Source organism: Carya illinoinensis, chromosome 13 (genome assembly GCF_018687715.1).
Source record: "Carya illinoinensis cultivar Pawnee chromosome 13, C.illinoinensisPawnee_v1, whole genome shotgun sequence".
Taxonomy (NCBI): Eukaryota; Viridiplantae; Streptophyta; class Magnoliopsida; order Fagales; family Juglandaceae; genus Carya; species Carya illinoinensis.
This window is the reverse complement of record NC_056764.1, coordinates 30,530,168-30,556,528: the sequence shown is the minus strand read 5'-3', so window position 1 is coordinate 30,556,528 and position 26,361 is coordinate 30,530,168. Positions and strand designations below refer to the sequence as shown.

The window sequence follows — 26,361 nt, the reverse complement described above, 5'->3', positions numbered from 1 at the left end:
TCCATCAATTTAGCAAATGAAACGATAAACTTCATTTTAGTCGCAAATGCAACAATAAAAGGAAGCTCAAGGGTTCCAAATTACATGGATGAAAATGAATCGGGCTAAATGGTTTTTTCCACCGAAGTGATGTCAGGGATTACATATATTAAAAAATCCTTATCAATAATGACAGTGCACTAGATAACTGGTGACAAGTCCTTATTCAATGTTGGTCCCGGCCGACTTGTCCTCTGTATTCAAAGTAAACATATCTTCCTTCTATCCCTTTAGTGATGATCTCAATATATAAAATATCAACATGATCTCAATAAAATAGCCAGGAAAATAACATATATGGATTACCAGAACATGCACTTCCTTTTCAGAGATCTATCAACCTTGATTTTGTTGCTAAGGGCTTTCTTTCTTTTGCTCCATTAATTGAGGACAATTCAAAGTATAGCTAGTTGTGGGATCTAATTGCAAGGATCCTTTCTTTATATTTATTTAATTAGGAATAAGTATGATTTTGTAATTATCAATATAATTATTCCAATAATTATTCAAAAACGTTGGGCATCTTTCACTTTCCAAATCGGCTATTTACTTTATTAATAATTGCCAATTGGACCCTTTATTCCAATAATTCGATCTCATGCTCCGGCTCATGGCAAGACAATGCCTCCCACAAATCATGCAAACAGCTATATCTAGTATTCGCTTATACTTTTAATACCATTAATATATTAATTTTACCATATATGGGATTTTGGTTGGTTTCCACCTTATAAATCAGTACCCACACGATAGCTTTAGTTTGAATAAAACCCGTTTGGATAGTTAAAGTGTTTCATTTCATCTTTATAATTTTTCTAAATTTTTACACAAAATATAATAAACAATTCAATTGTTTCAAATTTTAAAAAATAATAATATCAAAAAATAATATTCTAATAATAGTTTATTCAACTTTCATCTTAATTAATCTCATCTCAACTCACTATTTAAACTGTACCTAAGAAACAAATATACATGAATTTCTTTCCTTCCCCTTCAAAAGCAAAGGTGACATTAATAATATTTACTAATATAGAGTACGCAAGTATCGTATATTTTTTTCTTTTATTTTTAAAAAAAGTAAATAAATATATATAGAATTTATATAAATAATAATAATAATATTTTAATAGTAAATTTCACTTTTTTTAAAAGTCATTTTAAAAGGGAGTGTGGCAATTGAAAAATCATGAATGCCTTCGTTATTTTCCTGGATCCCTCTTAATTGGGGAGATGATTAATGTGAGAATTAGCGCATGATTTCCAGAGTCAAAACAAGCCTTAACAACGACCATCAAAACAAAAACAAAAAGAAAAAGTTTTGAGTTTATTTATATAAATTTAAAGGAGTGTATCCATCAATATAGCAGATGAAACGATAAACTTCATTTTAGTCGCAAATACAACAATAAAAGGAAGCTCAAGGGTGCCAAATTATATGGATGAAAATGAATCGGGCTAAATAGTTTTTTCCACCGAAGTGATGTCAGGGATTACGTATATTAAAAAATCCTTATCAATAATGATAGTACATTGGATAATTGGTATTAGACATGTGGATGGAATTGTCCTTGAAAAGTATATGACAAGTCCTTATTCAATGTTGGTCCCGGCTTGTCCTTTGTATTCAAAGCAAACATATGTTCCTTCTATCCCTTTAGTGATGATCTCAATATATAAAATATCTACATGATCTAAATAAAATAGGCAGGAAAATAACGTATATGGATTACTAAAACATGCACTTCCTTTTCAGAGATCTATCAACCTTGATTTTGTTGTTAAAGGCTTTCTTTCTTTTCCTCCATTAATTGAGGCTGCGTGCAGGCCTACTTGTTTCTCATCGTGTGAATGTGTTGAAGCTTGAAGATGCTGGGGGAAAGTCACCTTCAATAACACCACTACTGCATTTTAATTAAGAAATAGTCAAAACAACCAAGTTAATTCGGCAAGAGAAAGATATATAATACTAAATAATGAGTACATTTATTCTTTCGATTTTATGGAATATATTCCACCCTGAGCATACTAAGCAAAATTCATTTTTCCATATTCTTATAGGAAGTCTCTGTCCCTTCTAAGTAATTGTTTAACTTTCGATAAAGTCAGAAGACGAAATACAATTAAGGTATTTTTGTTTTTATATTGAAAATGATATAATTGTAATTTTGAGTAAAAAAAATTTAACGGGTCACTAACGGGTTAAGCAGGTTGACCCATTAGTGACCCTTTAATGAATTATGTCTTAATGGGTTAACCCGTTAACACTAAACTCAAACTCACTAATTACGTTTCATGTTTTGTTCGTGTTGGATTAACGGATCGTGTCACATATTGACATCCCAATAAATAAGACCATATTGCAAATATTAATAATAAAGGAAAAAAACATTAAACTAATTTCTTTAATGCCTATCTTTAGGAGTAGTACTGTGTAGGTCCAACACTTTCCTGTATGGTTAGGGGATGATTGGAGCAAATAGTATGGTTGTTTGAGGTGATTATGGATATTTTTTCCAAGGATTGGGCTACGGCAGCATTTGTTTTTTGTTTTCATATTTTTTAAATATTTTTAAAAGATAATAAAATATATCAATATACTTAAAATCATTTTTTTAATTATTAAGTATAAAAACATTTGACCAGCGGTCAACAAGGACGGTCAAGCCCAAATGGCATACAAGCTTTTCGCTTTTTCTAAATTCTCATCTATAATAATAATAATAATAATAATAATAATAAAAGAACATAAAAATCAAGAATTTTATTTATTATACCTGGTGATTAGGCTGACACCTGTTAAAACAGAGGCTTGCTTTAGCCCATGTTTGATAGAGATTATATTGCTTTATACTACGAGTTATTATTATTATTATTATTTTATCTAAAGTAGATACTTGTTCGTAATTTCTTCTCAGACATATAAAATTCTTCATCTCAATCTATATTACTTTTTTCGTTACAACATATATTAATTTAAATTAGGAAAAAGGAATCAACTTTAAAAAAAATTAAATTAAATTAATTATAATTTTTTAAATTAAGAAATTTATTATTTAAACAGGTTTTAAAAGTGGGACTGAAATTTCAACAAAAACAAAGAAAACTTTTATCTCTACTCCCTATATCCAATATTTAAAAACATTTGATCAATGGCCATATAGCAAATATTAATAATAAAGAAATATAAAACAAGAAAGATGACAACATGCATGCAGAGCATCAAGAGGACACTTCAAAGTATAGTCAGTTGTGGGACCTAATTGCAAGGGTCCTTTCTTTATATTTATTTAATTAGGGATAAGTATGATTTTGCAAGTATAAATATAATTATTCCAATAATTATTAAAAAAAGTTGGGCATCTTTCACTTTCCAAATCGGCCCTCTACTTTATTAATAATTGCCAATTGAACCTTTTATTCCAATAATCCGAACTCATGGCAAGACAATGCCTCCCACAAATCATGCGTACAAAGTACGGTAATACCATTAATATATTAATTTAACCATATATGGGATTTTGGTTGGCTTCCACCTTACAAATCAGTACCGGCCCACACGACAGCTGTAGTCTGAATAAAATCAGTTAGGATAGTGAAATTGTTTAATTTCATTTTATTTCTATAATTGTTTTTAAATTTTTATTCAAAAATATTAAAAATTCAATTGTTTCAAATTTTAAAATAATAATATTATTAAAAAATAATATTTTATTTAATTTTTATCTCAATTAATCTCATCTCAACTCATTATTTAAACAGTGTCTAAAAAACAAATATACACAAATTTCTTTCCTTCCCCTTTAAAAGTAAATGTGACATTAGTAAAATATGGAGAAACAATGCACGAGGAAGAATGAAAATGGAGAGGGAGAATAGAGGGAAGAGAGAGTGTATATAAAGATATTATTTTTTTATTCATTTGGATATGAAATAGTAACAATTAAATTTGGTTGCAAACCTTAATTTTACTGTAGTTAAAAGTAAAAAATTTTGAAGTTAGATAATTCAATATAGAGCATTTTTAAGTCCTATTAGTTAAATTTCTCATTAGATTTACATTTGCATAATCTAATGAGAATGCTTTAAAGACTATCAAAAAATAAAGAATGAGAAAAAGTTTGAATTTTTATATAAATTGAAGGAGTGTACGTATCCATCTATTTGGTAGATAAAACAATAAGCTCATTTGGATACTTTGGAATATTTTAAAATTTTATGAATAGTAATAGAATAATTTGAGTTAATATGTTTTATTGGATTTAAAAAAAAAATTTGAATAAAAATATTACAAAATTAAAACTTTAGTTGAATATTATTTTTTAATATTATTTTTGTTTCTAAATTTTAAAAATTTGTTTTAATTTTTGTGTTTTAAAAATTTAAAGAAAAAGCATTAGGCATAGCATCTTTCAGCAGTAACGAGAAAAGAGAATAAAAAACACTTTGATAGATAGAAAATAAGTTTTGATTTTAGATGAAAATTCAATATTAAATAAAATATTACTGCTTGAATTGGTCTCTTCCAACACGGCCTTCAACATTAGTGTAGGACCATCACTCAAACACCAGTAGGAACTTTCCCATGCAAGGCCTTATAAAATGTTAGTCCCGCCTTGTCCTCTGTACGTATTCAAAGCAAACATATCTTCCTTCTATCCCTTTAGTCCTTTAGTGATTCTTCAAGAGACCTTTCGGCTTTTTACCATTCCTTCACCAACCATCAACAAATGGCAGAAGCCATTCTCTTCAACGTTGCTGCAAAAATCATTGAGAGCTTGGGATCCCAGGCTTTCAAACAAATCGGACTGCTGTGGGGTGTCACAGATGAGCTGAAGAAGCTCGAGGACACTGTTTCGGCAATCCAAGCCGTGCTTCTTGATGCTGAGGAGCAATCGGCAGTTGACCGTCAAGTTAGAAATTGGCTTGAAAAGCTTAAGGATGTCGTTTATGATGCAGACGACTTGCTGGATGGTTTCTCCACTGACTATCTGTTGCGAGAGATGATGACTCGGGATAAGATGGCAAAAAAGGTACGAATCTTCTTCCCCAAATCAAACCAGCTTGTCTATAATCTGAAAATGGGCCGTGAGATTAAGGCGATTAGACAAAAGTTAGGTGCCATACAAAATGATAGGAAATTCCACTTGGAGGAACGCCCTGTGGAGATAGGAGTCAAGGCTAGGAAGAGGGATGATACTCATTCCTTTGTACTTAAGGCAGAAGTTATTGGTAGAGAGGATGCCAAGAAGGAAATCATAGATATGCTTCTTTCTGATTCCAATGTTAAAGAGAATGTAGGAATCCTTCCGATTACTGGCATCGGAGGATTAGGAAAGACCACACTAGCTCAATTCATATTTAATGATGAGGAAATAGATAAACATTTTCATGAGCTAAAAATGTGGGTGTGCGTCTCTGATAATTTTGATGTTAGAAAAGTTGTTGAAAAAATCCTAGAATCGGCAACAAAAAAGAAACCAGAGAGTTTTGAAATGGAGACATTGGTGCATGGTCTTCAAGAAAAAATTGGTGGAAAGAAATACTTACTTGTGTTGGATGATGTTTGGAATGAGGAGGTTAGAAAATGGGATGAATTGAAAAAACTATTGATGACTGGCGCAATTGGGAGTAGAATACTAGTAACTACACGTAGTGCAAAAGTTGCAAGAATTACCCAAACAATTGAACCATACTCCTTACAGGGTTTAGACACCCAGAAGTCATGGTGTTTATTCAAGCAAGTGGCATTTGAGAACGGACAAGAGCCAGTGAATTCTAGAAAAAAAGTCGAAGTTGGAAAGAAGATTGTAGAAAAGTGTTCAGGTGTCCCTCTTGCCATCAAAACAATTGGAAGGTTACTGTCCTTGGAAGATTCTGAAGCTGGGTGGGATTCTTTCGAAAAAAATAAAATGGCAGAAATAAAAGAAAATGACATCTTACCAACTCTTAAGCTGAGTTATGATCAACTTCCATCACATTTGAAACAATGTTTTGCTTATTGTAGTATATTTCCCAAGGATGACGAGATGGAAAAATCAATGTTGATAAATCTCTGGATAGCACAGGGGTTTATCAAGCGATCCAATCAAAATGAATGTCTTGAAGATGTTGGTCATGAGTATTTCATGGATTTACTTTGGAGATCCTTCTTTCAAGAAGCTGAAATGGATGATTTGGGAAACGTGATTACGACTAAAATGCACGACCTCATGCATGATCTTGCAATGTCAGAGGCAGGATCGTTAATCACCAGATTAGAATCTAAGGAAAAATTCATTGGTGATCAGAAAACTCGGCACGTATCCGTCGTCGGCAATATAGATTTTTCCTCTGTAATTCCAACTTCCTCATCTAGAGCTAGTAAGATACGAACACTTCTTTGCCTTGGTGGATTGAATTTTCGAGAGTACTCAGGTACTTCATGTGAAGCAATCTTTTCAAGTTTGAAGTTCTTGCGAGTGCTGGGTTTACATGGAATACAGCTTGATTTAGTACCGAGTTCCATATGTAAGTTGAAGCATTTAAGAGATCTCGATCTTTCATGGAATGAAAACATTGAGAAGCTGCCCGATTCCATAACTAGATTGCAAAATTTGTATACACTAAGACTCTCTGGTTGCATAAATCTTAAAGAATTGCCTAGAGGAATTATGAAATTAGTCAACCTCAGGCATCTTTACAATGATGGATGTGATAGATTGACTTATATGCCACGTGGATTGGGGCAATTGAAATATCTCCAGACATTATCTAAGTTTGTTGTCCACTCTAATTCAGCCCCAGAGGATAGTGGCCGGTTAAGCGAGCTAAACAGACTGAATAGCTTAAGAGGAGAATTAGTGATTTCGGGCTTGAGACTTGACGGGGATGACTTCGCATTAGACGATAAGGGTGCAAATCTAAAGGAGAAAGAACATCTTCAGGTTTTGACTTTAAAATATTGGAGCAGAGCAAATGTTAATGCACGTGATGAAAATATGGCATTGGAAGGCCTTGAACGTCAGCCAAATCTTAAAAAGCTGCGTATAGATGAGTATGGGGGTGTGAGGGTTCCGATGTGGCTTTTGTCACTCACAAATCTTGTTGATTTGAAATTAAGTGATTGTTGGAAATTGAAATATTTGCCACCATTGAGTGGACTACCCTCTCTTAGGCGAATTAGACTGGATCACCTTGATGAAATAGAGTACGTATCAGATTGTAGTGACAACAATGAGTTATCTTCTTTTTCTTCATCAGCAGAATTCTTCCCATCGTTGGAGAAAATTGAGTTCGAACACTGTCGTAATCTGAAGGGTTGGTGGAGGAGGAGTGATTCTTATAATGTGGATGTCAATATTACTGATCATGAAAATTCCTTTGAAACACCATCAATCACGAGGCATGCTTTACTATTCCCAAGTCTTTCAAGATTACATGTACGGGATTGCCATATGTTGACTTCATTGCCAATGTTTCCACATCTGGAAAGGCAGTTAAGACTAAAGAATGCCAGCTGGAAGCCAGTGCAACAAACATCAATCACGTGGACAGGGCATGCTTTACGACTCCCTTCGTTACCCAGTCTTTCAGTATCAATAATAAATTGCTACATGTTGACTTCATTGCCAATGTTTCCACATCTTGTTTATTTGAAATTAGAGCGTTGTAGGAGATTGAAATATTTGCCACCATTGAGTCAACTACCCTCTCTTAAGAGTCTTACGCTGTACATTCTTGAGGAAATAGAGTACGTATCAGATTGTAGTGACAACAATGAGTTATCTTCTTTTTCTTCATCAGCGTTCTTCCCATCTCTGGAGGCAATTGTGTTCGACAGCTGTCATAATCTGAAGGGTTGGTGGAGGAGGAGTGATTCTTATAATGTGGATGTCAATACTACTGATCATGCTTTACTATTTCCTCGTCTTTCAAAATTAACAATACGGGATTGCCCTAAGCTGACTTCATTGCCAATGTTTCCACATCTGAAAGAAGAGTTAATCCTAAAGATTGCCAGCTGGAAGCCAGTGCAACAAACAATAACGAATGCCTCCTCCTCCTCCGCTTCCTCTACACCCATTGCCTTTTCATCTCCTCCTCTCTCCAAATTGAAGCATATATGGCTACAACAAATTGAGGATCTAGAAACACTGCCAGTGCAAAACCTCATATCTCTCCAGCATTTGACGATACGTAGTTGCCGAAGATTAAAGTCTCTCTCCCAAGGTGTACAATATCTAACTGCACTTCAGGAACTGGAGCTTTTTGATTGTCCCGTGCTTGATCTAGGCAACGATGAGCACGGGATGCAATGGAAAGGGCTTAAAAGCCTCATCTCTTTGGAGTTTAGAGTTATGCCGAAATTGGTGTCTCTCCCTTTGGGGCTTCAACATGTTACCTCTCTACGACGGCTCGAAATCTCAGATTGTTCAAGCTTGTTGGCTATACCAGAGTGGATCTACAATTGGGCATCGCTTGAGCGGTTCACAATTTCTGGATGCTCTGGTTTAACATCACTGCCTGAAGCAATGAGTAGTCTAACCTCTTTGAAAACGTTGGAAATTCAAGATTGCCCCATCTTATTACGAAGATGCAAACTTGAAGGTGAGGATCTGCCCAAGATTGCTCACATCCCAAAGCTGGACTTTCGTCCTCGTCCTTGGCTTGGCTGATCCAGGTATTTTTCTACCAATTTTATCTTAATCCCCACATCCACCTTCAACTTATAAAATTCTATTTGCAGAAACGACTTCGAGTGAAGAAGAACAGAGGAGAGGGATTGAGAGCTTGTTAAAAAAATCTAATGCACTGCGACTTCTACAAGTAAATAACTTAGTTACGATTACCTCGCTTTCTTTATTGTTTTATCCTTTCCTATTCAAATAAGAAATATCACCATATACATGATTATCGACATCCAGGAGAATAGTAATGAGGCAGAAGAAGAGCAAAGGGAAGAAATATAGGAGGGAGTTGCAGAGGAGATCCAGGACTGGAATCCGGAGCCCGCAATGTTGAGGCTGTGTAATTTCACAACAACAATTTCAACAGAGCCTGCAGGTTTCTTAGCGTGGAAAGTGATGGTAATTTGATTTTTCTCAAGACTATCTCACTGCACTTACCAAGCTGGAACTTAGTGATTGTCCTATGCTTGATCTAGGCAACGATGAGCACGGGATGCAATGGAAAGGGCTTAAAAGCCTCATCTCTTTGGAGTTTACGGGTATGCCGAAATTGGTGTCTCTCCCTTTGGGGCTTCAACATGTTACCTCTCTACGACGGCTCCAAATCTCAGATTGTTCAAGCTTGATGGCTATACCAGAGTGGATCTGCAATTGGGCATCACTTGAGCTGTTCACAATTTCTAGATGCAATGGTTTAACATCACTGCCTGAAGCAATGAGTAGGCTAACCTCTTTGAAAAAGTTGACAATTCAAGATTGCCCCATCTTATTACGAAGATGCGAACAAGAGAGAGGTGAGGATTGGCCCAAGATTGCTCACATCCCAGAGCTGTTGTTTTTACCTTGGTCCTTGGTTCGTAACTGATCCAGGTATTTTTCTACCAATTTTATCTCTATCCCCGCATCCACCTTCTTCACCTTCAACTTGTAAAATTCTATTTGCAGGAAATGACTCTGAGTAAAGAAGAAACAGGGGAGAGGGATTGAGAGTTTGTTAAAAAATCTAATGCACTGCGTCTTCTACAAGTAAATAACTTAGTTATGATTACCCGCTTTCTTTATTGTTTTATTCTTCCCTATTCCAATAAAATATATTACCATATGCATGATTCTTCACATCCAGTAGAATAGTAAGGAGGCGGAAGAAGAGCAAAGGGAAGAAATCTAGGAGGGGGTTGCGGAGGAGATCCAGGATTGGAATCCGGAGCCCGCAATGTTGAGGCTGTGAAATTTCACGACAACAATTTCAACAGAGCTTGCATGTTTCTTAGCGTGGAAAATGATGGTAATTTGATTTTTGCTGAACTTGGGTGCCTTTTTAGTCTTGATTACTGCTTCTGCAACACATACAACTTTTCTGAAGACTATCTCATATGTCTAAACTTACAGGGATGATTTTTCGTTTGCATTTTGGAGCACATGTATATGAAGTTGGTCATAGCTACATGATGGATGACGTGACCAATTGCTTTGAACTCCTTTCATATGTGCATGCTCTCCAAGAACATTTTCTGCCATTCAATGATCTTGCAGCTGGCTGTTGCACAGAAAATGAGGATTTTTTACTAATGTTGGGCTACAAAATATTCTGGTTTTCTTCAGATGGGAGACACCTCTCGGCAGTTGCCTACCCAGTTTTGTCCACTTCAAAGTTATCGGTACCTGAATTTTGCAAATCTTATCCAAAGTAAAAATCCATCCAAGGTGTAAGGAAGTTGATGAACATGAGAGAGAAATAGAGAAACCGGATGCTCCAAGACTTTCCAGGCCGTCAGCTAACTTGGTTTGCTTTTCTGAAAACATGGAAGAAACAAAATTCTAAAAACTCATCAAGAGAGAAAAATGTCCTCCCAGATTTCAGCAAATCTCTTTGGAATTGTGGTCAAAAGGCTTCATTTGAAGAAGGATGGTCACTTTTAGGCATTGTGGTCCAAGATATAATCATGAGGTTGATGGAGGAGCTGTTTAAACTTGACGGAGATATTTTATAATTCCGATCCCTGACTAAGCAAATTTATTGAAAGATATTCCTCGACATATGCAAATTTTGCTGATCTTCCCAATTCAGAAATTTTATGCTGTTTTGTGTGGAATTCTTTAGACATAAACATCCACTTGCTAAGCCACTACCATTTGTTGCATATGGAATTCCTCTTATGATTACAATTTTCTACCTCTCTGCCTGTTCAAGGACAGTAGCATTATGATCATAATAAGAAATACTAATCTTGGATATCTTTCTTCTATCTTCTGGTGCTACCCTCAACTTTCATTTTGAACTTTTTAAGAGAACTGAAAAACATGCATGTTGCCATGTAAAATATGAAAGTAAAATGCACATCACAAAACCACATACACCCTTCTATATTATTAATAATACAATCAATTGTTAAGGAGCTCAAAAAGGAAAGAAAATGAATGAATGAAAAAAACTAAAAAAAATAAAAAATACAAGACGTTCTGTAATTTGATGTTGAAGTCAGGCAATTACTTCATCCTTCCCACAAGGCCTATATTTCACTTCTGTAACATTTTTGCTAGTCGTGTATAGAATGTCACAGCAGTCTCTTCCTCCGATCTGTGAAAGAAGAAGGAATTACAATTATCATTAAACCAGATCAATATTTTTTAACAATCATTACGTATTTCGCAAAAATTACTTCTCAAAATCCACGAGACCTTATCAAAGTAGAAGACAAGATTTCCCAAGTTATTTAAGTGAACTACAAAAAATGAATGTTCTGGTTAAAAATCATAAGAATATAAAGAATTTACTTCCATGGGTGTTGTTGCTGGAGAAAACACCTGAATTTTGGTGATGGCATCTGCAGAATGATTACAAGTGAATGAACAAGCCGGCAAACCATGCACTGATCTTCTTATTATATAGGTTGTAACAATCTGGTTCTGTTGAGTATAATATTCAATAGAATCACGAAAAAAAGCATGAGGAGCTTCACAGGGATTGTTGGAGGGCCACCCGGTGTTGAACATGTATAATGGTGGCCTAACGTGGCCTAAATGTCTCGAGTGGTCTCCACAAAATGCTCCGAGGGAGTATGTTTTGATATATATAAGCCGAGTAACCCCATGAAATGGAGAAAGACCAATTGCTTGGCCTGTGGTAGCAAATGGTTTGTTGAAGAAGACGTGATTGGTCCACTGTTGCAGCCTTCATGAAGTGGTTTATTGATTCTCAACGATTCATGGTGGGGAAGATTGGGTTTATGGTGTCAATGTGGTGGAGGGAGAGGAAAGGAGACTGTGGGTGAGTTGATAAAAGACGTGACATGCACGTCATGGTGTAGATCAATCTGTAGTCACAAATACCCACAAGGCTTAGTTTGTGATGGAAAACCATATATAAGAGTATTTGTTTCATTGCCATATTTGGAATAGCTTTTATATGTTATTTAACTGTATAGAATGGTCTAATCCTACCATAGTATCGAAAAGATAAATGTCGATTTTAATCTCAAATATATCATCCCCAATTACAATGGCTTTTTGGCACATCGTAAGTGGTTGTCATTTAAGTGATGATACACAAAACCAATCAAAATGTGCCACGTCAACAAATGTGACTTTGATAAAATGATTTAAATGCTCGAAACTTTTGGTTCAGAAAGAATAGCAAGTATTGGTGCAAAATCACATATAGTAGCAAACTGAATTAGAGAAGCTTTTTGCAATTACATGATGAAACCCTTTCTCTCGAGTTAAGGAAACTCCTAAATCAGCCAAACAAGAGTGTAATGTAAAATCACTGACAAACATGTGAGGATATCGCTCAACACAATTGTCTAACTTGGTTGCCAATGCTTGCACTAAAGGGTTACTCAAAGCATACTCGGCACCACCAAATGCCATTTCAAATGAGAAATCAAAGTTAGACTCGACACACTCTGAATTTGACCCAATATAGTAGTATATAGAATGGTTATACTTGGCTAGAACCTCAACTAAGTTATCCACAAACAGGACAGTTTCATCGTCTGCCATTACATACCATCTCACATCTTCGTCTCCCTGTCTAAATGTCTCCATTATTGTGCGTACTATTTGAACTTGAACCGGCCTCACAATTTTAGGGTAAACTTTCAGTTTATTGATGTTTTCATTGACACAAAAAGGAGTAGAAGTTGAAGGCCAAGGTTGGAACTCCGGCGTGGGTGTCTAGGAAAAGATATCCCCAAGTGATGTGTGGTCGCCACCAAGCTTCAATGTATGGTTTCTTGTACTTCCATGTGTTCATGGAACCAACCATGCCAAACACAATGTGGCTGACGTTGGTAGGAGAATTCGTGATAATGGGAGTTGAGGAAGGATATTGCTTCTTTATGGTTCATAAGAGATTGGAAGGTTGGTAATTAGGAGGGTTAATAAAGCAAGTTTCGAGCAAAAACTAGACTAGACCTGAAATAGCCAGAGACTTGCATAGGGTTCCAAGGGATAAAGGGCTGAGAGTTTGTTTAATGGTGCTCAAGTTAAGAGAAGTTTGAGAAGACATTATAAATGGTGGAAAGATATTGATGCAAAACTATGGTAAAATCAAATTAATAAAAGAAAATTTCAATTGAAGTTTTAGAAACAGTTTTGAAAGCTCCAAGTACTTTTAAAGTCAATGATTCTGTTTCAACATTGAAAATAAATGTGATTTTGCTCACTTTTGAACCTTATTCTCAGGTTATGTTATGGATTTCGTGAGAAGTGTAGTATCAAGTGCTTCAGGGCAAGCATGCATGCATTCATCTTTTTTAAATAGAGTTATGCAGAGGAGGCTGCAGGATCTTAAGGAGAACTGAACAAGTCCTTGCAATTTTCATGCCATACATACAGTTATCTTAGGAAAAAAAATTGTTCTATTTTTTATTCTAATTAATCTGATTGTGGGTTGTTTGAACATAATATTGTTTTAATCTCTCTTTTTTCTTCTATTATTGTTGAGAACATGTCTGCTACAATCTTCTCAATAGCCTCCTTTTGATGTGGTGACTTAATCGAAACTAGATCCATTTCATTATACACAAGTATCCAATGATTAAATCTTCAGGTTGGTGGTTCTTTTGGCTCGAAAAAATATTTCTTCATATTTGCCAATTTTTAATGCCAATTGTTCTCTTGTCCCCAAGTTTTCACTACAAGAAATTTGGTTTTTATGGCAATCAAAAGTAGTTGCAAAACACCTATAAATCATTGAGATAACTTACTTCTGGTGAAAATTTGCTTGCTGAACTATAGCCACAATTGTCTAGTGCAAAAATAGAATTTTCCGGCTAAACCTTTAAGATGCGCATGACCGACTCCTGTTTCCAAACCCAATATGGATATACATAGAGAGAGAGGGGCAGTGTAGATCACATTCAAGGTCACTATATAGATATAAGTGGAAAGCAAGAGACAGGCAGCGTAGCATCACATACAAGGTTACTATAGTTATATTTCTAACATCACATACAAGGCTATCATAGATATAGATATATATCCAACTATCATCAGTATATAGCATGTCAGAATCTCAATTATCAACTGCCCAGATCAGACATCTCATCCAAACTTGTCATAACAAAGAGAAGCAGAACATTTTGTTTGGTAAGCTCAGGAGTGTTTTTTTTATTCAGCATCTACTACCCAAGACTAATTATAAGTCTTAACACAAAAAGACATAATTGTTTTCTGTCAAAGATAAATAGCTGAATGTTATGAGATGTGATATTTAACTAACACAAAAAGATACAAATTTCTAAGGACTCACATTGATGTTTCTCGTCTTAAGGATGCATCAGACAATAGCACATGCAAGCCTTTAAACCAGATGCAAGTTGAGCAGAATTATACAGTCCTTATCTCAAACTCTGCTAAAAACATTACTTATGCAGGTTAACATCGAGCCAAAGCATAAGGCTGCACACAATCAAAACAGAACATATGTTTTCAAGCCACCAAGTTTGCTGGTGGTAGGTGACAGTGCAGAATCTACATGAAAGGAAGAAGAGATCTAAATCAATTCAAGAACTCCATAGCCCACATAGGCAAAATAAATAAAGCATCATATTCCAGGGATGCATCCGCATTCGAAGCACCAGAACGGAAGAAACTCAGGCAGTTCTTCAATCTTGAAAATCTCTAGCATCACTCTTCATCACAAGAAAGAAATGGAAACATCCAGATTCCTAGGCTAGGGGAAAATATGATGATATTAATTTTAGGAACATAATTGATGATGTTATTAGTCAATCTCTAAAAGGTTCCAGCATGTGTGTGGTGAATTATTCCTAAAATAAAATTTCTAAGGCATTACACTTGTTAGGAAGGGGTAAGAGAAATGGAGAGAAAATGAAAGAGGAATGAAGAGTTATGCAGAGAGAGTCCGTCGGTGGAGTCAAAGAAATCCATAGAGGGTGCTAAAAGAAGAGAAAATGTGTTCCTTTGGAAAAGTCAAATTGAAACTGGATCTGATAAGAAATTTGAGATACATACTTCCATCATAATCTAACAATTCCTGACTGTCAATACTATACAGTCCATCTTTTATTTATTGTAATACTACACAGTTGTAGTAGTTTTAGATTATATATATTGGTAGACTAGTCAAAGCTGCTAAATAGAGGGAGGCTACATACGGCGATGTGGTCTCTACATACGGCGCTGTGGTCTAAACATCAAGCGTAATTGTAGAGGCTCTTCCCGCTCAAATTAGACAGTGTAAAAATGTTCTATATAAGGAGAATAAATCCTCAGAAAGAGGGATGGAATCCATTTGACATGGTATCAGAGATTTCTTAATTTTTTTCCGATCTATTTCTTGTGTTTCGGTCTTTCTTTATAGACACTTTCTTCTCAGCATTTCTCTAAAAAAAAAAAAAAAGTGGTCTGTTCTTCTCGTGCACTTTCTTCTCGACTGAAGCTCTTCGATTTTCTTTTTTTGTTTCACCTCGAATTTTTTTTTTCTTGGTTTCTCGGCTACTCTGTTCTCGGTTTCTCAGCACATCTATGAATTGGTAGCTGTCGATGCTACCTCCCCTTGATGGTGCTGGTCTCTTGCTGGCTTGGGTGTTCTCGGCACAGTGGTGTTCTTCTCAGTTTTGATTTCGGTCAAGTGTCCATCTTTCTGGTTTTGATTTTCTCGGTTTCTCGGCACTTTCTTCTGGTCTGGCCTTCTGTTTCATTTTCAGACAAGTGTAACATTTCAGCTTCTATTTCTTTCAGACTTTCAGTTTCGGTCAAGTGTAACATTTCAGCTTCTATTTTTTTTTTCAGACTTTCAGAACTTTCTCGGCAATTTCCGCTTGGTCACCTCGGTCCTTCTGTTTTTCAGTCGGCAATTGTTTTCTTGGTCAATTGTTTTCTGGTTTCTCGGTCAGTTCTTCTTGGTAATTGTTTATTTTTTTTCAGTCGGCAATTGTTTTTCTTGGTCAATTGTTTTCTTGGTCAATTGTTTTCGGCAAGTGGAATTATTTTTTTGTGGGTTTGCCGTGGGCTATCTGTGGGCTATTAATTATAGTTAAAAAGCTGTTGACTATAATTTTTGAGAAAATATTGGGAGCAGCCACTATTTATTACTGCACACCACACACCCTATAAAAAGCATTTATATATCCTATGAAAAGTATCCTTATACCCTATAAAAACATATAAGTGTGTGGTGTGCAGCATGAATAGTGGCTGCTCCCTAGAATTACTCATAATTTTTTTTACAACAGTCCATCTTTTATTTGTAATTTTTTTAGCATGGACACCGCACCTGTGTGTACCAAATTTACAGGTAATAATTATTCTACGTGGGCATTTCAGTTTGAACTTTTTCTTAAGGGAAAAGATCTTTGGGGTCATATTGATGGCACTGATTGTGCACCCAATCCTGATAAATCCAAGGATTGGGCTATGCTTGATGCTCGAATTATGTCTTGGCTTCTTGGCTCAATTGAGTCACATGTTGTCACCAACTTACGACCTCATCGCACTGCTCAATTCATGTGGACTTACTTAAAGAAAGTATATCATCAAGATAATGCTGCTCGTCGTTTTCAATTAGAGCATACGATTGCCATGTTTTCACATGACAATCGTTCCATCCAAGATTATTATTCGGCGTTCCTGACTCTTTGGAACGAATATTCTGATTTAGTTACTGCAGATGTTCCTGTTGCCTCTCTTTCCACTATTCAAAGCCTTCACGAGACTCGTCGTCGTGATCAGTTTCTTATGAAACTCCACCCCGAGTATGAATCTGTTCACTCTTCTCTGCTGAATCGCTCTCCTGTTCCTTCTCTTGATGTTTGTTTTGGTGAGTTACTTCGTGAAGAACAAAGGCTTAGTACTCAAGCCTCTCTGGAACAATCTCATGGTAGTTCAGGGTTCCCTCCGATGGCTTATGCTGCTCAACGACGAGGACCGCCTGTACATTCTAGCATCTTACAGTGTTTCTGCTGTAAGGAATATGGGCATATTGCTGCTAATTGTCCTAAGAAATACTGTTCTTATTGCAAGAAGAAGGGTCACATTATCAAAGAATGTCGTATACGCCCCCAAAATCGTCAGGTTCAAGCATTTCAGACTTCTATAGCACATGGCTCTTCCTCCGGTGCTTCCTCTAATCTTGCACCTCCTGCAACAAATTATTGCACACCAGAAATGGTGCAACAGATGCTAATTTCAGCATTATCTGCAATGGGGTTTCAAGGTAACAATACAACTAAACTTTGGTATGTAGACTCAGGTGCTTCTAATCACATGACAAATACTCCTACCGCTCTATGTCATGTTCGGCCCTATGCTGGTCAATCTGCCATTCAGACTGCCAATGGTAGTTCTTTGCCAATAGCTGCTGTCGGAGATGCCTCTTCTCAATTTACTGATGTGTTTCTTGCTCCTCAACTTTCCACAAATCTTGTTTCTGTTGGTCAATTAGTTGATAACAATTTTGCTGTTCATTTTTCTGGTGATGGTTGTGTTGTGCAGGACCAGGTAACGGGGGAGCCGATCGCGAAGGGACCTAAAGTGGGGCGTTTGTTTCCACTATGTTTACCCGTTCCAGTACTTTCTTCAGTTTCGTCTATTAAGTCTTTTACTTGTCATAATGTTCCTGATCTAAGAATGATGTGGCATCGTCGTTTAGGTCATCCCAATACTCAGATTTTATCTCATGTATTGCATTCAAGTTTTCTTGATAATGAAGAACGTTCTTCTTTATCTCTTCAATGTGATTCTTGTAAACTTGGTAAAAGTAAAATTCTTCCATTTCCTTTGCATGCTAGTAGAGCTTCTCACTGCTTTGATCTTATCCATAGTGATGTTTGGGGACCTTCCCCGGTTAGTTCACATGAAAAATTTAAATATTATGTGACTTTCATTGATGATTATAGCAGATTCACTTGAGTTTATTTTCTTCGCTCTAAATCTGAAGTTTTTCGTACTTTCACTGAGTTTTTCGCGTATATTGACAATCAATTCTCTACGACTATTAAGACATTACGCACAGATTCTGGTGGTGAATATTTGTCTACTGAGTTTCAGGCATTCTTGGCTTCTAAAGGTATTATTCATCAACGTTCATGTCCTGCTACTCCTCAACAGAATGGAGTAGCCGAACGCAAAAATCGTCATCTTCTTGATGTGGTACGTACTCTCTTATTAGAATCCTCTGTTCCATCCATGTTCTGGGTCGAGGCTCTGAAAACTGCTACTCACTTGATTAATCGTTTACCTTCCCAAGTCTTACACATGGAGTCTCCCTATTTCCGCTTGTTTGCTAAACAACCTAGTTATGAGAATCTCCGTATCTTTGGTTGTGTATGTTTTGTCCATTTACCTCCTCACGAGCGACATAAATTATCTGCTCAATCAGTTAGATGTGCGTTCTTGGGATATAATGTGTGTCAAAAAGGATTTGTTTGCTATGATACTACTTTACATTGTACACGCATTTCTAGGAATGTTATTTTCTTTGAAAATCAACATTTCTTTCCTGTGTCCTCTATACCCTCTTCTTCTACTGTGGTCCTTCCTCCTTTTGAACAGTAGTTCTCAGATCTTCATCCAGTCAACTCTCGTTTTAAACCAGGTATTGTGTATACGAGACGCTCCCACCCACAGTCTCTTTCGGTTGCTGAACCGATATCTGATCCTATCATGCTCCAGGACCAGTCAGTTACAGCACCTTCAGAGCACTTGGTACGTCGCTCTTCTCGAGTGTCAGTACCTCCGGATAGGTATGGGTGGTTTGCTTCTGCTCTTACTGTGACGCCCCCAAATTCCATTTGGGATCGGACGGACATTTGAAGCGTCGAGACATGCAACACAAGGTTACCTGCCCCCGTTCATGACATATAAGATGCAATATTCCTAACATGCATCTAATATTTTGCAATATTCGCAGCGGATAATAATTTTTTTTTTTAGCAATACTATGCACCAAACTGAAAATATCCCAAATACTTAAAACATACTTCATATATAAAGATCCATTGAATAACTAAGATCACAGCACTAGTCCAAAATAGTTATGATCCAAAAGTACTGGAGATGCAACTCCATCGTACAAGTAGTAATTTAACTACTATATTAACATTAACGACGCACCGTCGTTCAGTCGACTGTGTCTAGTTGGTCAGCTCCTGATCCTCCTTCAGGTCCTGTAACAAGATCTACCATTCGGGGGGAATGGTAGTTGGGACTACCACAGTGAGATTTGATTACAAATCTCAGCAAGTTAACAAAAAACTTCCACACAGGCTAATGATGCATGGATGACAGTAAAAGCATAAATGTATAATCAAATTCATAAGTAATTAAAGCATAACTTAGCATACAACATAGCATAATTGACATAACTTAAATTGAAACATGAACTGAACTTGACTTGACATGAACTTGATCTGAAACTTGACTTAGCATGAACTTGCTCTGAAACTTGAATTAACATGAAAAATACATACTCCACAGTTGTTGTGGCCCTATGTATTCTACGTGTAAATACATACTCCACAGTTGTTGTGGCCCCATGTATTCTACACAAACTTGACTTAACATGAAAAATACATACTCCACAGTTGTTGTGGCCCCATGTATTCTACGTGTAAATACATACTCCACAGTTGTTGTGGCCCCATGTATTCTACACATCACAATGTAGTTAAATACATACTCCACAGTTGTTGTGGCCCCATGTATTCTACACAAACTGAATGTACTCAAGATGACACGTGACTGGAATATGAAAGGACTGAAGCCCTGACGTAACATAACGTGACTTGAACATAACTTGAAATACATGACCAACTTGAGATAGAAACATTTCGTAACATGACATAACATATAATAGACAACATATTTAACATGACATACTTGTAATGTACAGTAATACATGACAGAATATATTATGTAACAGATAAAAATTGATAACAGAATAAATTCTGTATAATAGACAATTACGTAATAACTTGGCATGGCATGACATATATGATAACATACATACATACACTGTAGTTCTTTTACTTAGCACACATACACAGTAGACTGCTAGTAAGTTAAAAGCTAACTTACCTCGATCTCCGCGTTTCTTATAAAACCTTAAGCGCGATCACGAGGAACTGTAATTAGTGATTCTAAAAGTTAGTACTAAATCACTAATAAATTGAAATATGGAAAATACTAACTTAAAGAGTAAAATTTCTATTTTACTCTCTGCATGTAGGAAAATGACCGTTTTACCCATAACTTAAGGATTTTGCATACTAACTCCAAAAGTCACCAAAATTTACATGCCTCATGTAAATTTTATCCTCAATTCAAATATCAATTTAGAAAAATTTAAAACTAATCACAACTATTAAAACTCCATAGGGCCGAAATTCTCATATGCTATTTCTATTGATTTTTGTTTCCAACTTGTTTTGATCAACTTTTTGATCTATGACTTATAAATATGTGATCTTCAAACCAAACCATCACATGGTTTAAAAAGATGTACTAAAACATATATAAGCTTCTAATTCAAGATCACATGGTTAAAAATTAACCAAAACATAAATTTAGCCAAGAACATCCACACTTTGGCTTATCTGAATATCTCTTTACATAAAATTTCATATCTTTGAAACTAACATCAAATATCTTCAAAATAATAATATAACATGTATAGAAGATACTTAGGATCCTCCAATAAAATTATCAAAGTCATTAGAATAGGTTTAGATCACCAAAGAGTTAAACTTTCTCAAAACAGAAACTGTTTTTCCTCTTCCAGTTTCTAAGTTTCTAAATCTAAGAAAATCTTTCATCAAAACCTTTAATCATGCAAAAATCCTCAACCAATAGTCATATATACATGTTAACAATACTCCATAAAACTTTCGGACCAATATCTATCCATTAGCTTGGTCAAAAACTCCAAACTATAACATACTCTCCAGATTCACGCCTAGAATGACCTTTCCATGGTTAAAAATACTTTTGACTGACCAAATGACCATGGAATGATACGAAAAATACATCTACGGAAACTAGACTCAAAGAGCAACAACTTATATGAAGGAGACTTTATAATAAAACACTTACAAAAGCTTCGAAATGGGCGTGCAAAAGAACTCCTAAAAGCTGTCCGAGAGAAAGTGTTTGATATTCTTTTAAAGGAACGTGTAAATGAAGATAAGTTCGTGGGTGATGGCTGGAGATACTTATGGACGAGATAAGGAAGATGATAAGGCTGGAGTTGAGAGTTGAGTGTGGTTTTCTCCTACCCAAAATATCTATAAAAGATTATCTCAAAATATTCTATCCAATAATATCTATAAAAATCAGCTCAAGATATTTTCCAAATGTGGAGTAGACTTGGAAGAGTAAGGTGGCTAAAATATTTCCATGTGTCCAAATAAAATTTTGCTAACCTAATTTGGACATTACACACTGTGATTTTGAAAACACTGTGCTTAGTACGTTTACCGAGGTTACTATTCACTCCTAAAATAAACGTAATAAACTTAGTACTGAAAAATCCTAAATATTCAATTAAGCCTAGTGGTGTAGACTATAATGTATTCTGATACTTCTAACTACCTCAAATAATTAAAATCGTATTTCTGGCACCATAGTGAGTGATAACACTAACTATGTTGACAGGCTAAAACTTATGCGATTAGTCGATTCGTCTAAACTTACGGAGTTTTCACGAGATTCCTAAAGTCAATAGAAATTCCACAATTGAATTTCTAGCGGGCTGTTACACTTACTGCTGCATTATCCAATTTTGATATTCCCACATGCTACTCACATGATGTCAAGCATGATTGTTGGCGAAAAGCTATGCAGGAAGAAATTGCCGCTTTAGAGGCCAATCACACCTGGGACATTGAGCCATGTCCTCCCACCATTGTTCCTCCAGGTTGCAAGTGGGTTTATTCAGTCAAAGTCCAATCTGATGGAAGTTTGGATCGTTACAAAGCTCGACTTGTTGCACTTGGGAATAATCAAGAATATGGTGTCAATTATGAAGAGACCTTTGCTCCTGTGGCTAAGATGACTACTGTTCGTATGATTCTAGCTCTTGCTGCTTCTAGTGATTGGCCACTACATCAGATGGATGTTAAGAATGCTTTCCTTCATGGGGATCTTAAAGAGTGTATTTACATGAAGCCACCCCCGGGATTGTTCACGTCTCCGACTTCACATGTGTGTAAGCTTCGTCGCTCCCTTTATGGTCTCAAACAAGCTCCGAGGGCCTAGTTTGATAAATTCCGCACATCTTTATTACAATTTTCATTCAAGCAGAGCAAGTATGATACTTCATTATTTCTTCGAAAATCAGACATGGGTATTGTTGTTCTTTTAGTTTATGTTGATGATATTGTGATCACTGGTTCCGATTCTGTTTTACTTGGTCAGCTCAAGACTCATCTCTTAGAGTCCTTTCATATGAAAGATCTTGGATCTCTCACATATTTTCTTGGTCTTGAGGTGCATCGTAGTCCCTCTGGTATTTCACTCAATCAACATAAGTATGCTAGTGACTTGGTAGCTACAGCTGGCCTACAGGAGGCTACTTCTGTTGATACACCTATGGAATTAAATGTCAAGCTTCGCAAAGAGGAGGGTGACTTACTTGTTGATCCCAGTTTATATCGAAAGTTGGTGGGTAGCCTTGTTTATCTCACCATTACTAGACCAGACATTTCTTTTGCTGTACACCAAGTTAGTCAATTTCTTCAGACTCCTCTTCATCTTCATTTGGCTGCTGTTCGTAGGATCATACGCTATGTTCAGGGCACTTCTGCCCTTGGTTTATTCTTCCCGGCTAGCAACTCTACTCGTCTTGCTGCTTATAGCGATGCTGATTGGGCTGGTTGTGCGGATACACGTCGCTCCATCACTAGTCGGTGTGTGTTCTTAGGTAATGCATTGATCTCTTGGAAGAGTAAGAAGCAAGACAGAGTTTGTAGTCATCTACAGAATCTGAATACCGGGCGATGTCTTTAGCTTGTTCTAAAATTATTTGGCTTCGAGGTATGCTTGCTGAACTAGATTTTTCAGAGACTGATCCCACACCTCTACATGCCGATAATACGAGTGCTATTCAGATCACAGCCAATCCTGTCTATCATGAGCGCACGAAGCATATTGAAGTCGATTGTCACTCTATCCGTGAAGCATTTGAAGCTCGTGTTATCACTCTTCCACATATTTCTACTGAACTACAAATTGCTGATATCTTCACCAAGGCTCTCACTCGTCATCGACATTGCTTCCTAAGTAGCAAATTGATGCTTGTTGATCTACGGGCATCAATTTGAGGGGGGCTGTCAATACTATACAGTCCATCTTTTATTTATTGTAATACTACACAGTTGTAGTAGTTTTAGATTATATATATAGGTAGACTAGTCAAAGCTGCTAAATAGAGGGAGGCTACATACGGCGATGTGGTCTCTACATACGGCGCTGTGGTCTAAACATCAGGCGTAATTGTAGGGGCTCTTCCCGCTCAAATTAGACAGTGTAAAAATGTTCTATATAAGGAGAATAAATCCTCAGAAAGAGGGATTGAATCCATTTGACACTGACTTCTAGTAATACAGGTTAACCGAGGAATGGAGTTTGTTGGTAGTGAAAGTAGTGCACCGGAAATGAGCATTTCTGGAAAAAGGTAAGGGAAAATCTCTCAGAACCATCTCTATGTGATGCTTGTTTTTCACAGCAAGATTGCCGGCTATACACTGCAACAGGAAAATCTATTTTATGGTAAAAGGGGTTTTATGATTTGAGCTAGGTACCATATCAACCAGCATCAATATTTTAATTATAAGCTTATATATATGTACATATATATAACTCTTCTTAAACCAAACATTTCTCGATATGAAATCATGAATCATCTATGCTTACCTTCAGAGAAGATAAATGAGTAAACGCATACAGGTATGTTATATCAAAGATATAAGCATAGAGGTCAGAGACAAGGAGGAAGAGTCTTTGCAAAACATTTTATCTACCATAACACCTCACATAACTGAGAGTTAGTTGAAAGAAGTATGGTGTCAAAAATTATTTAGTGCTACCTTGTTCATAATTCCACCAAGGCACCCCTCACCAAAGACCTCCTGATTAGGGGAAACCTCCAAATTGTCTTCTACTTTCCTCCCCTGCAACAAGTTAAGAATGCACAAAAATAAATCCACATCAATCAAAACTTAAGAATATTACTTGAATCAAATTATTTTTTAAAGTAAACCAACAATATTGAGAGGCTACTTCCAATCCAAAAGGAACTTCACAAAGTGACGTTAGTCACCACAATAAACAAAGGAACTTCATCAAGACTAGAAGTACTATTCTTCCATTTGCCTCATAATTAATTACCTATTTCCCACAATCTCCTTAAGCTCCACAAGCATGTCACCTGTGAGAAATCTTCTCAAACTACAAAACCTGAAAATAACAATCAAATGTATTAGACTGCAAGAAAATCTTACAAAGAACCAGCCACCAATAAGTGATCAATGTCAAAATGAAAGAATACTAATCATCCGCAAGATGGCCTTCCCAAAGCCATTCTTTCCCATGATTGCCTAAGCCAGTGGGACATAAAACAATAAGTGAAAAAGAAGCAGCAGAAATGACAGTTCAACGTCCATCTTTTTATAAAAGCATTACTAAATTCTCAATATCCAAATATATAAAATGAAAAAGCGACAGCCAATATTTTGCTAAAGAATAGCAAAAAAAAAAAAATGTCAAGGACTAGGGGCAAGCGCTGTAGGAGTGGAGGGATAAAGGCATTAGAAAGAACCAAAGAAAAAAATTGTGCATGATACATAATAGTGATTCAAAGACGACGGAGGAGATGCCATGTATTAGGTTGTATTCTTTTAACTAAATAAAGTACTATTGAGGGCTGTAAACCATTCAAGAGATTAAAGAGGTCCTATATGTATATAGGATCAAGATTGTAAAATACCATGCTGCTAATAATTTTTCTTTTCAAAATTCGTTTGAATAGCCCGATTCCAATTTTTTGAGTTTTGGAAAAAACCGAAATATGGAAGAGACTAATTCTCAAATGAAGTTTGGAGTCACCACGGTGATTTTTATATAATTAATTATTTCCATCTAATGAATACAACAAAGAGGAAAGAACGAAACAATGAAGATCTACGGTATACCCAATGCAGAATCTCAGAAATATAAAAATAAATAGAAGTCGGAAGTTTGAAATCGTGACTTTTTGTGGCGACTACTTATCGCCGCAAAAAGTTCCTTGGCACGAAATGTTTTAGCAGCCGTCAAGTGTCACCGTAAAATGTTAACAATCGCCGATCCCACTCCCAGCGAGTTTTCCTGCTTCAAAAATTTGAATTTGTGACCTTTTTCCTCTTTTGCCGGAAAGAAAAACCCACTATAGTAAAAATCACTTTTTGAGACTAAATTTCAAACGTTGAAAAGAAAGGTAGCCGCAAATTTGTTGGAATTATGCTGGACTTGACCTTTTGTTGCTCGACTTACTAATCCCAACCAAAATCACGGGTCATATGGTCGAAATCCACGATTATAGGTTCCAACATTTTGAGTCATTGGGCTCCCATGGCCAAGTTATGGAGATGCAAGACGAATCATTTGTAATACCACTAGGTGGGCTATGCGTGCCGAGGGTGGCATTGGGGTGCATGCATGGTTCGGATGGTAGGACCTTGGGCGTTTAAGACAAGATCAACTAGAGGAAGATCACACTTTCTTGATTTTAGAGGTTGAGAGGAGGCAAACTCCTTAATTTTAGGGGACTGGGCGACTTCTATTGTGATGAGCAGCCATGATCCTTTTAATTGGAAGATTTATCTAGTTTTAATATGTTTATGTTTATTTCCTTTATTTTAGTTATTAGATATTGTTTCCTTAAAAATAGGTTTCCTTAAACTTAAGAGTTGGACCTAAGATTGAGATTTGGCCTCATTTGTTTTCAGAGATGAAATGAATTGAGATTAAAGTTAAAAGTTGAATAAAATATTATTAGAATATACTATTTTAATATTATTTTTGTATTGGGATTTGAAAAATTGAATTATTTATTTTATTTTGTATAGAAATTTGAAAAAATTATAATGATTAAGTAAAATGAGATGAGATGTTTTATGAAGGGAGGGCAAGATGGCGCCAACCCTAGAGT

At 36.1% G+C, this 26,361-nt stretch overlaps 1 protein-coding gene, 1 long non-coding RNA gene and 1 pseudogene across 10 annotated transcripts in view; 1 reads left to right on the top strand and 2 right to left on the bottom strand.

Moving 5' to 3' along the window:
- LOC122291369 overlaps positions 1 to 26,361 on the bottom strand; it is a 96,946-nt pseudogene that overhangs the window by 23,242 nt on the left and 47,343 nt on the right.
- LOC122291360 (putative disease resistance protein RGA3) overlaps positions 4,637 to 26,361 on the top strand; it is a 56,719-nt gene continuing 34,994 nt past the window's right edge. The window contains exons 1-5 of one of the 5 annotated variants that reach the window (XM_043099057.1): positions 4,637 to 8,261; positions 9,133 to 9,502; positions 9,654 to 9,734; positions 9,832 to 9,993; positions 10,098 to 10,943. In XM_043099057.1, coding sequence (XP_042954991.1) covers positions 4,770 to 8,261; positions 9,133 to 9,502; positions 9,654 to 9,670 — 3,879 coding nt within the window. In that variant the 5' untranslated portion in view covers positions 4,637 to 4,769 and the 3' untranslated portion in view covers positions 9,671 to 9,734; positions 9,832 to 9,993; positions 10,098 to 10,943. Of the gene's footprint in view, positions 8,702 to 8,767; positions 8,860 to 8,945; positions 9,108 to 9,132; positions 9,503 to 9,653; positions 9,735 to 9,831; positions 9,994 to 10,097; positions 10,944 to 26,361 lie in introns of those variants that run through there. The other 4 variants (XM_043099053.1, XM_043099054.1, XM_043099056.1 and 1 more) reach the window with 4 other exon arrangements.
- Positions 11,116 to 24,949, bottom strand: LOC122291372. 5 transcript variants are annotated; one of them, XR_006236609.1, is made up of 5 exons: positions 24,561 to 24,949; positions 24,260 to 24,343; positions 14,464 to 14,566; positions 11,388 to 14,014; positions 11,116 to 11,286 (listed from the first exon to the last, which is right to left on the bottom strand). It is a non-coding gene; the product is annotated as an uncharacterized LOC122291372 (long non-coding RNA). The 5 variants fall into 5 exon arrangements; XR_006236607.1 differs by having other exon boundaries at positions 14,464 to 14,563; XR_006236610.1 differs by having other exon boundaries at positions 11,484 to 14,014; positions 14,464 to 14,563.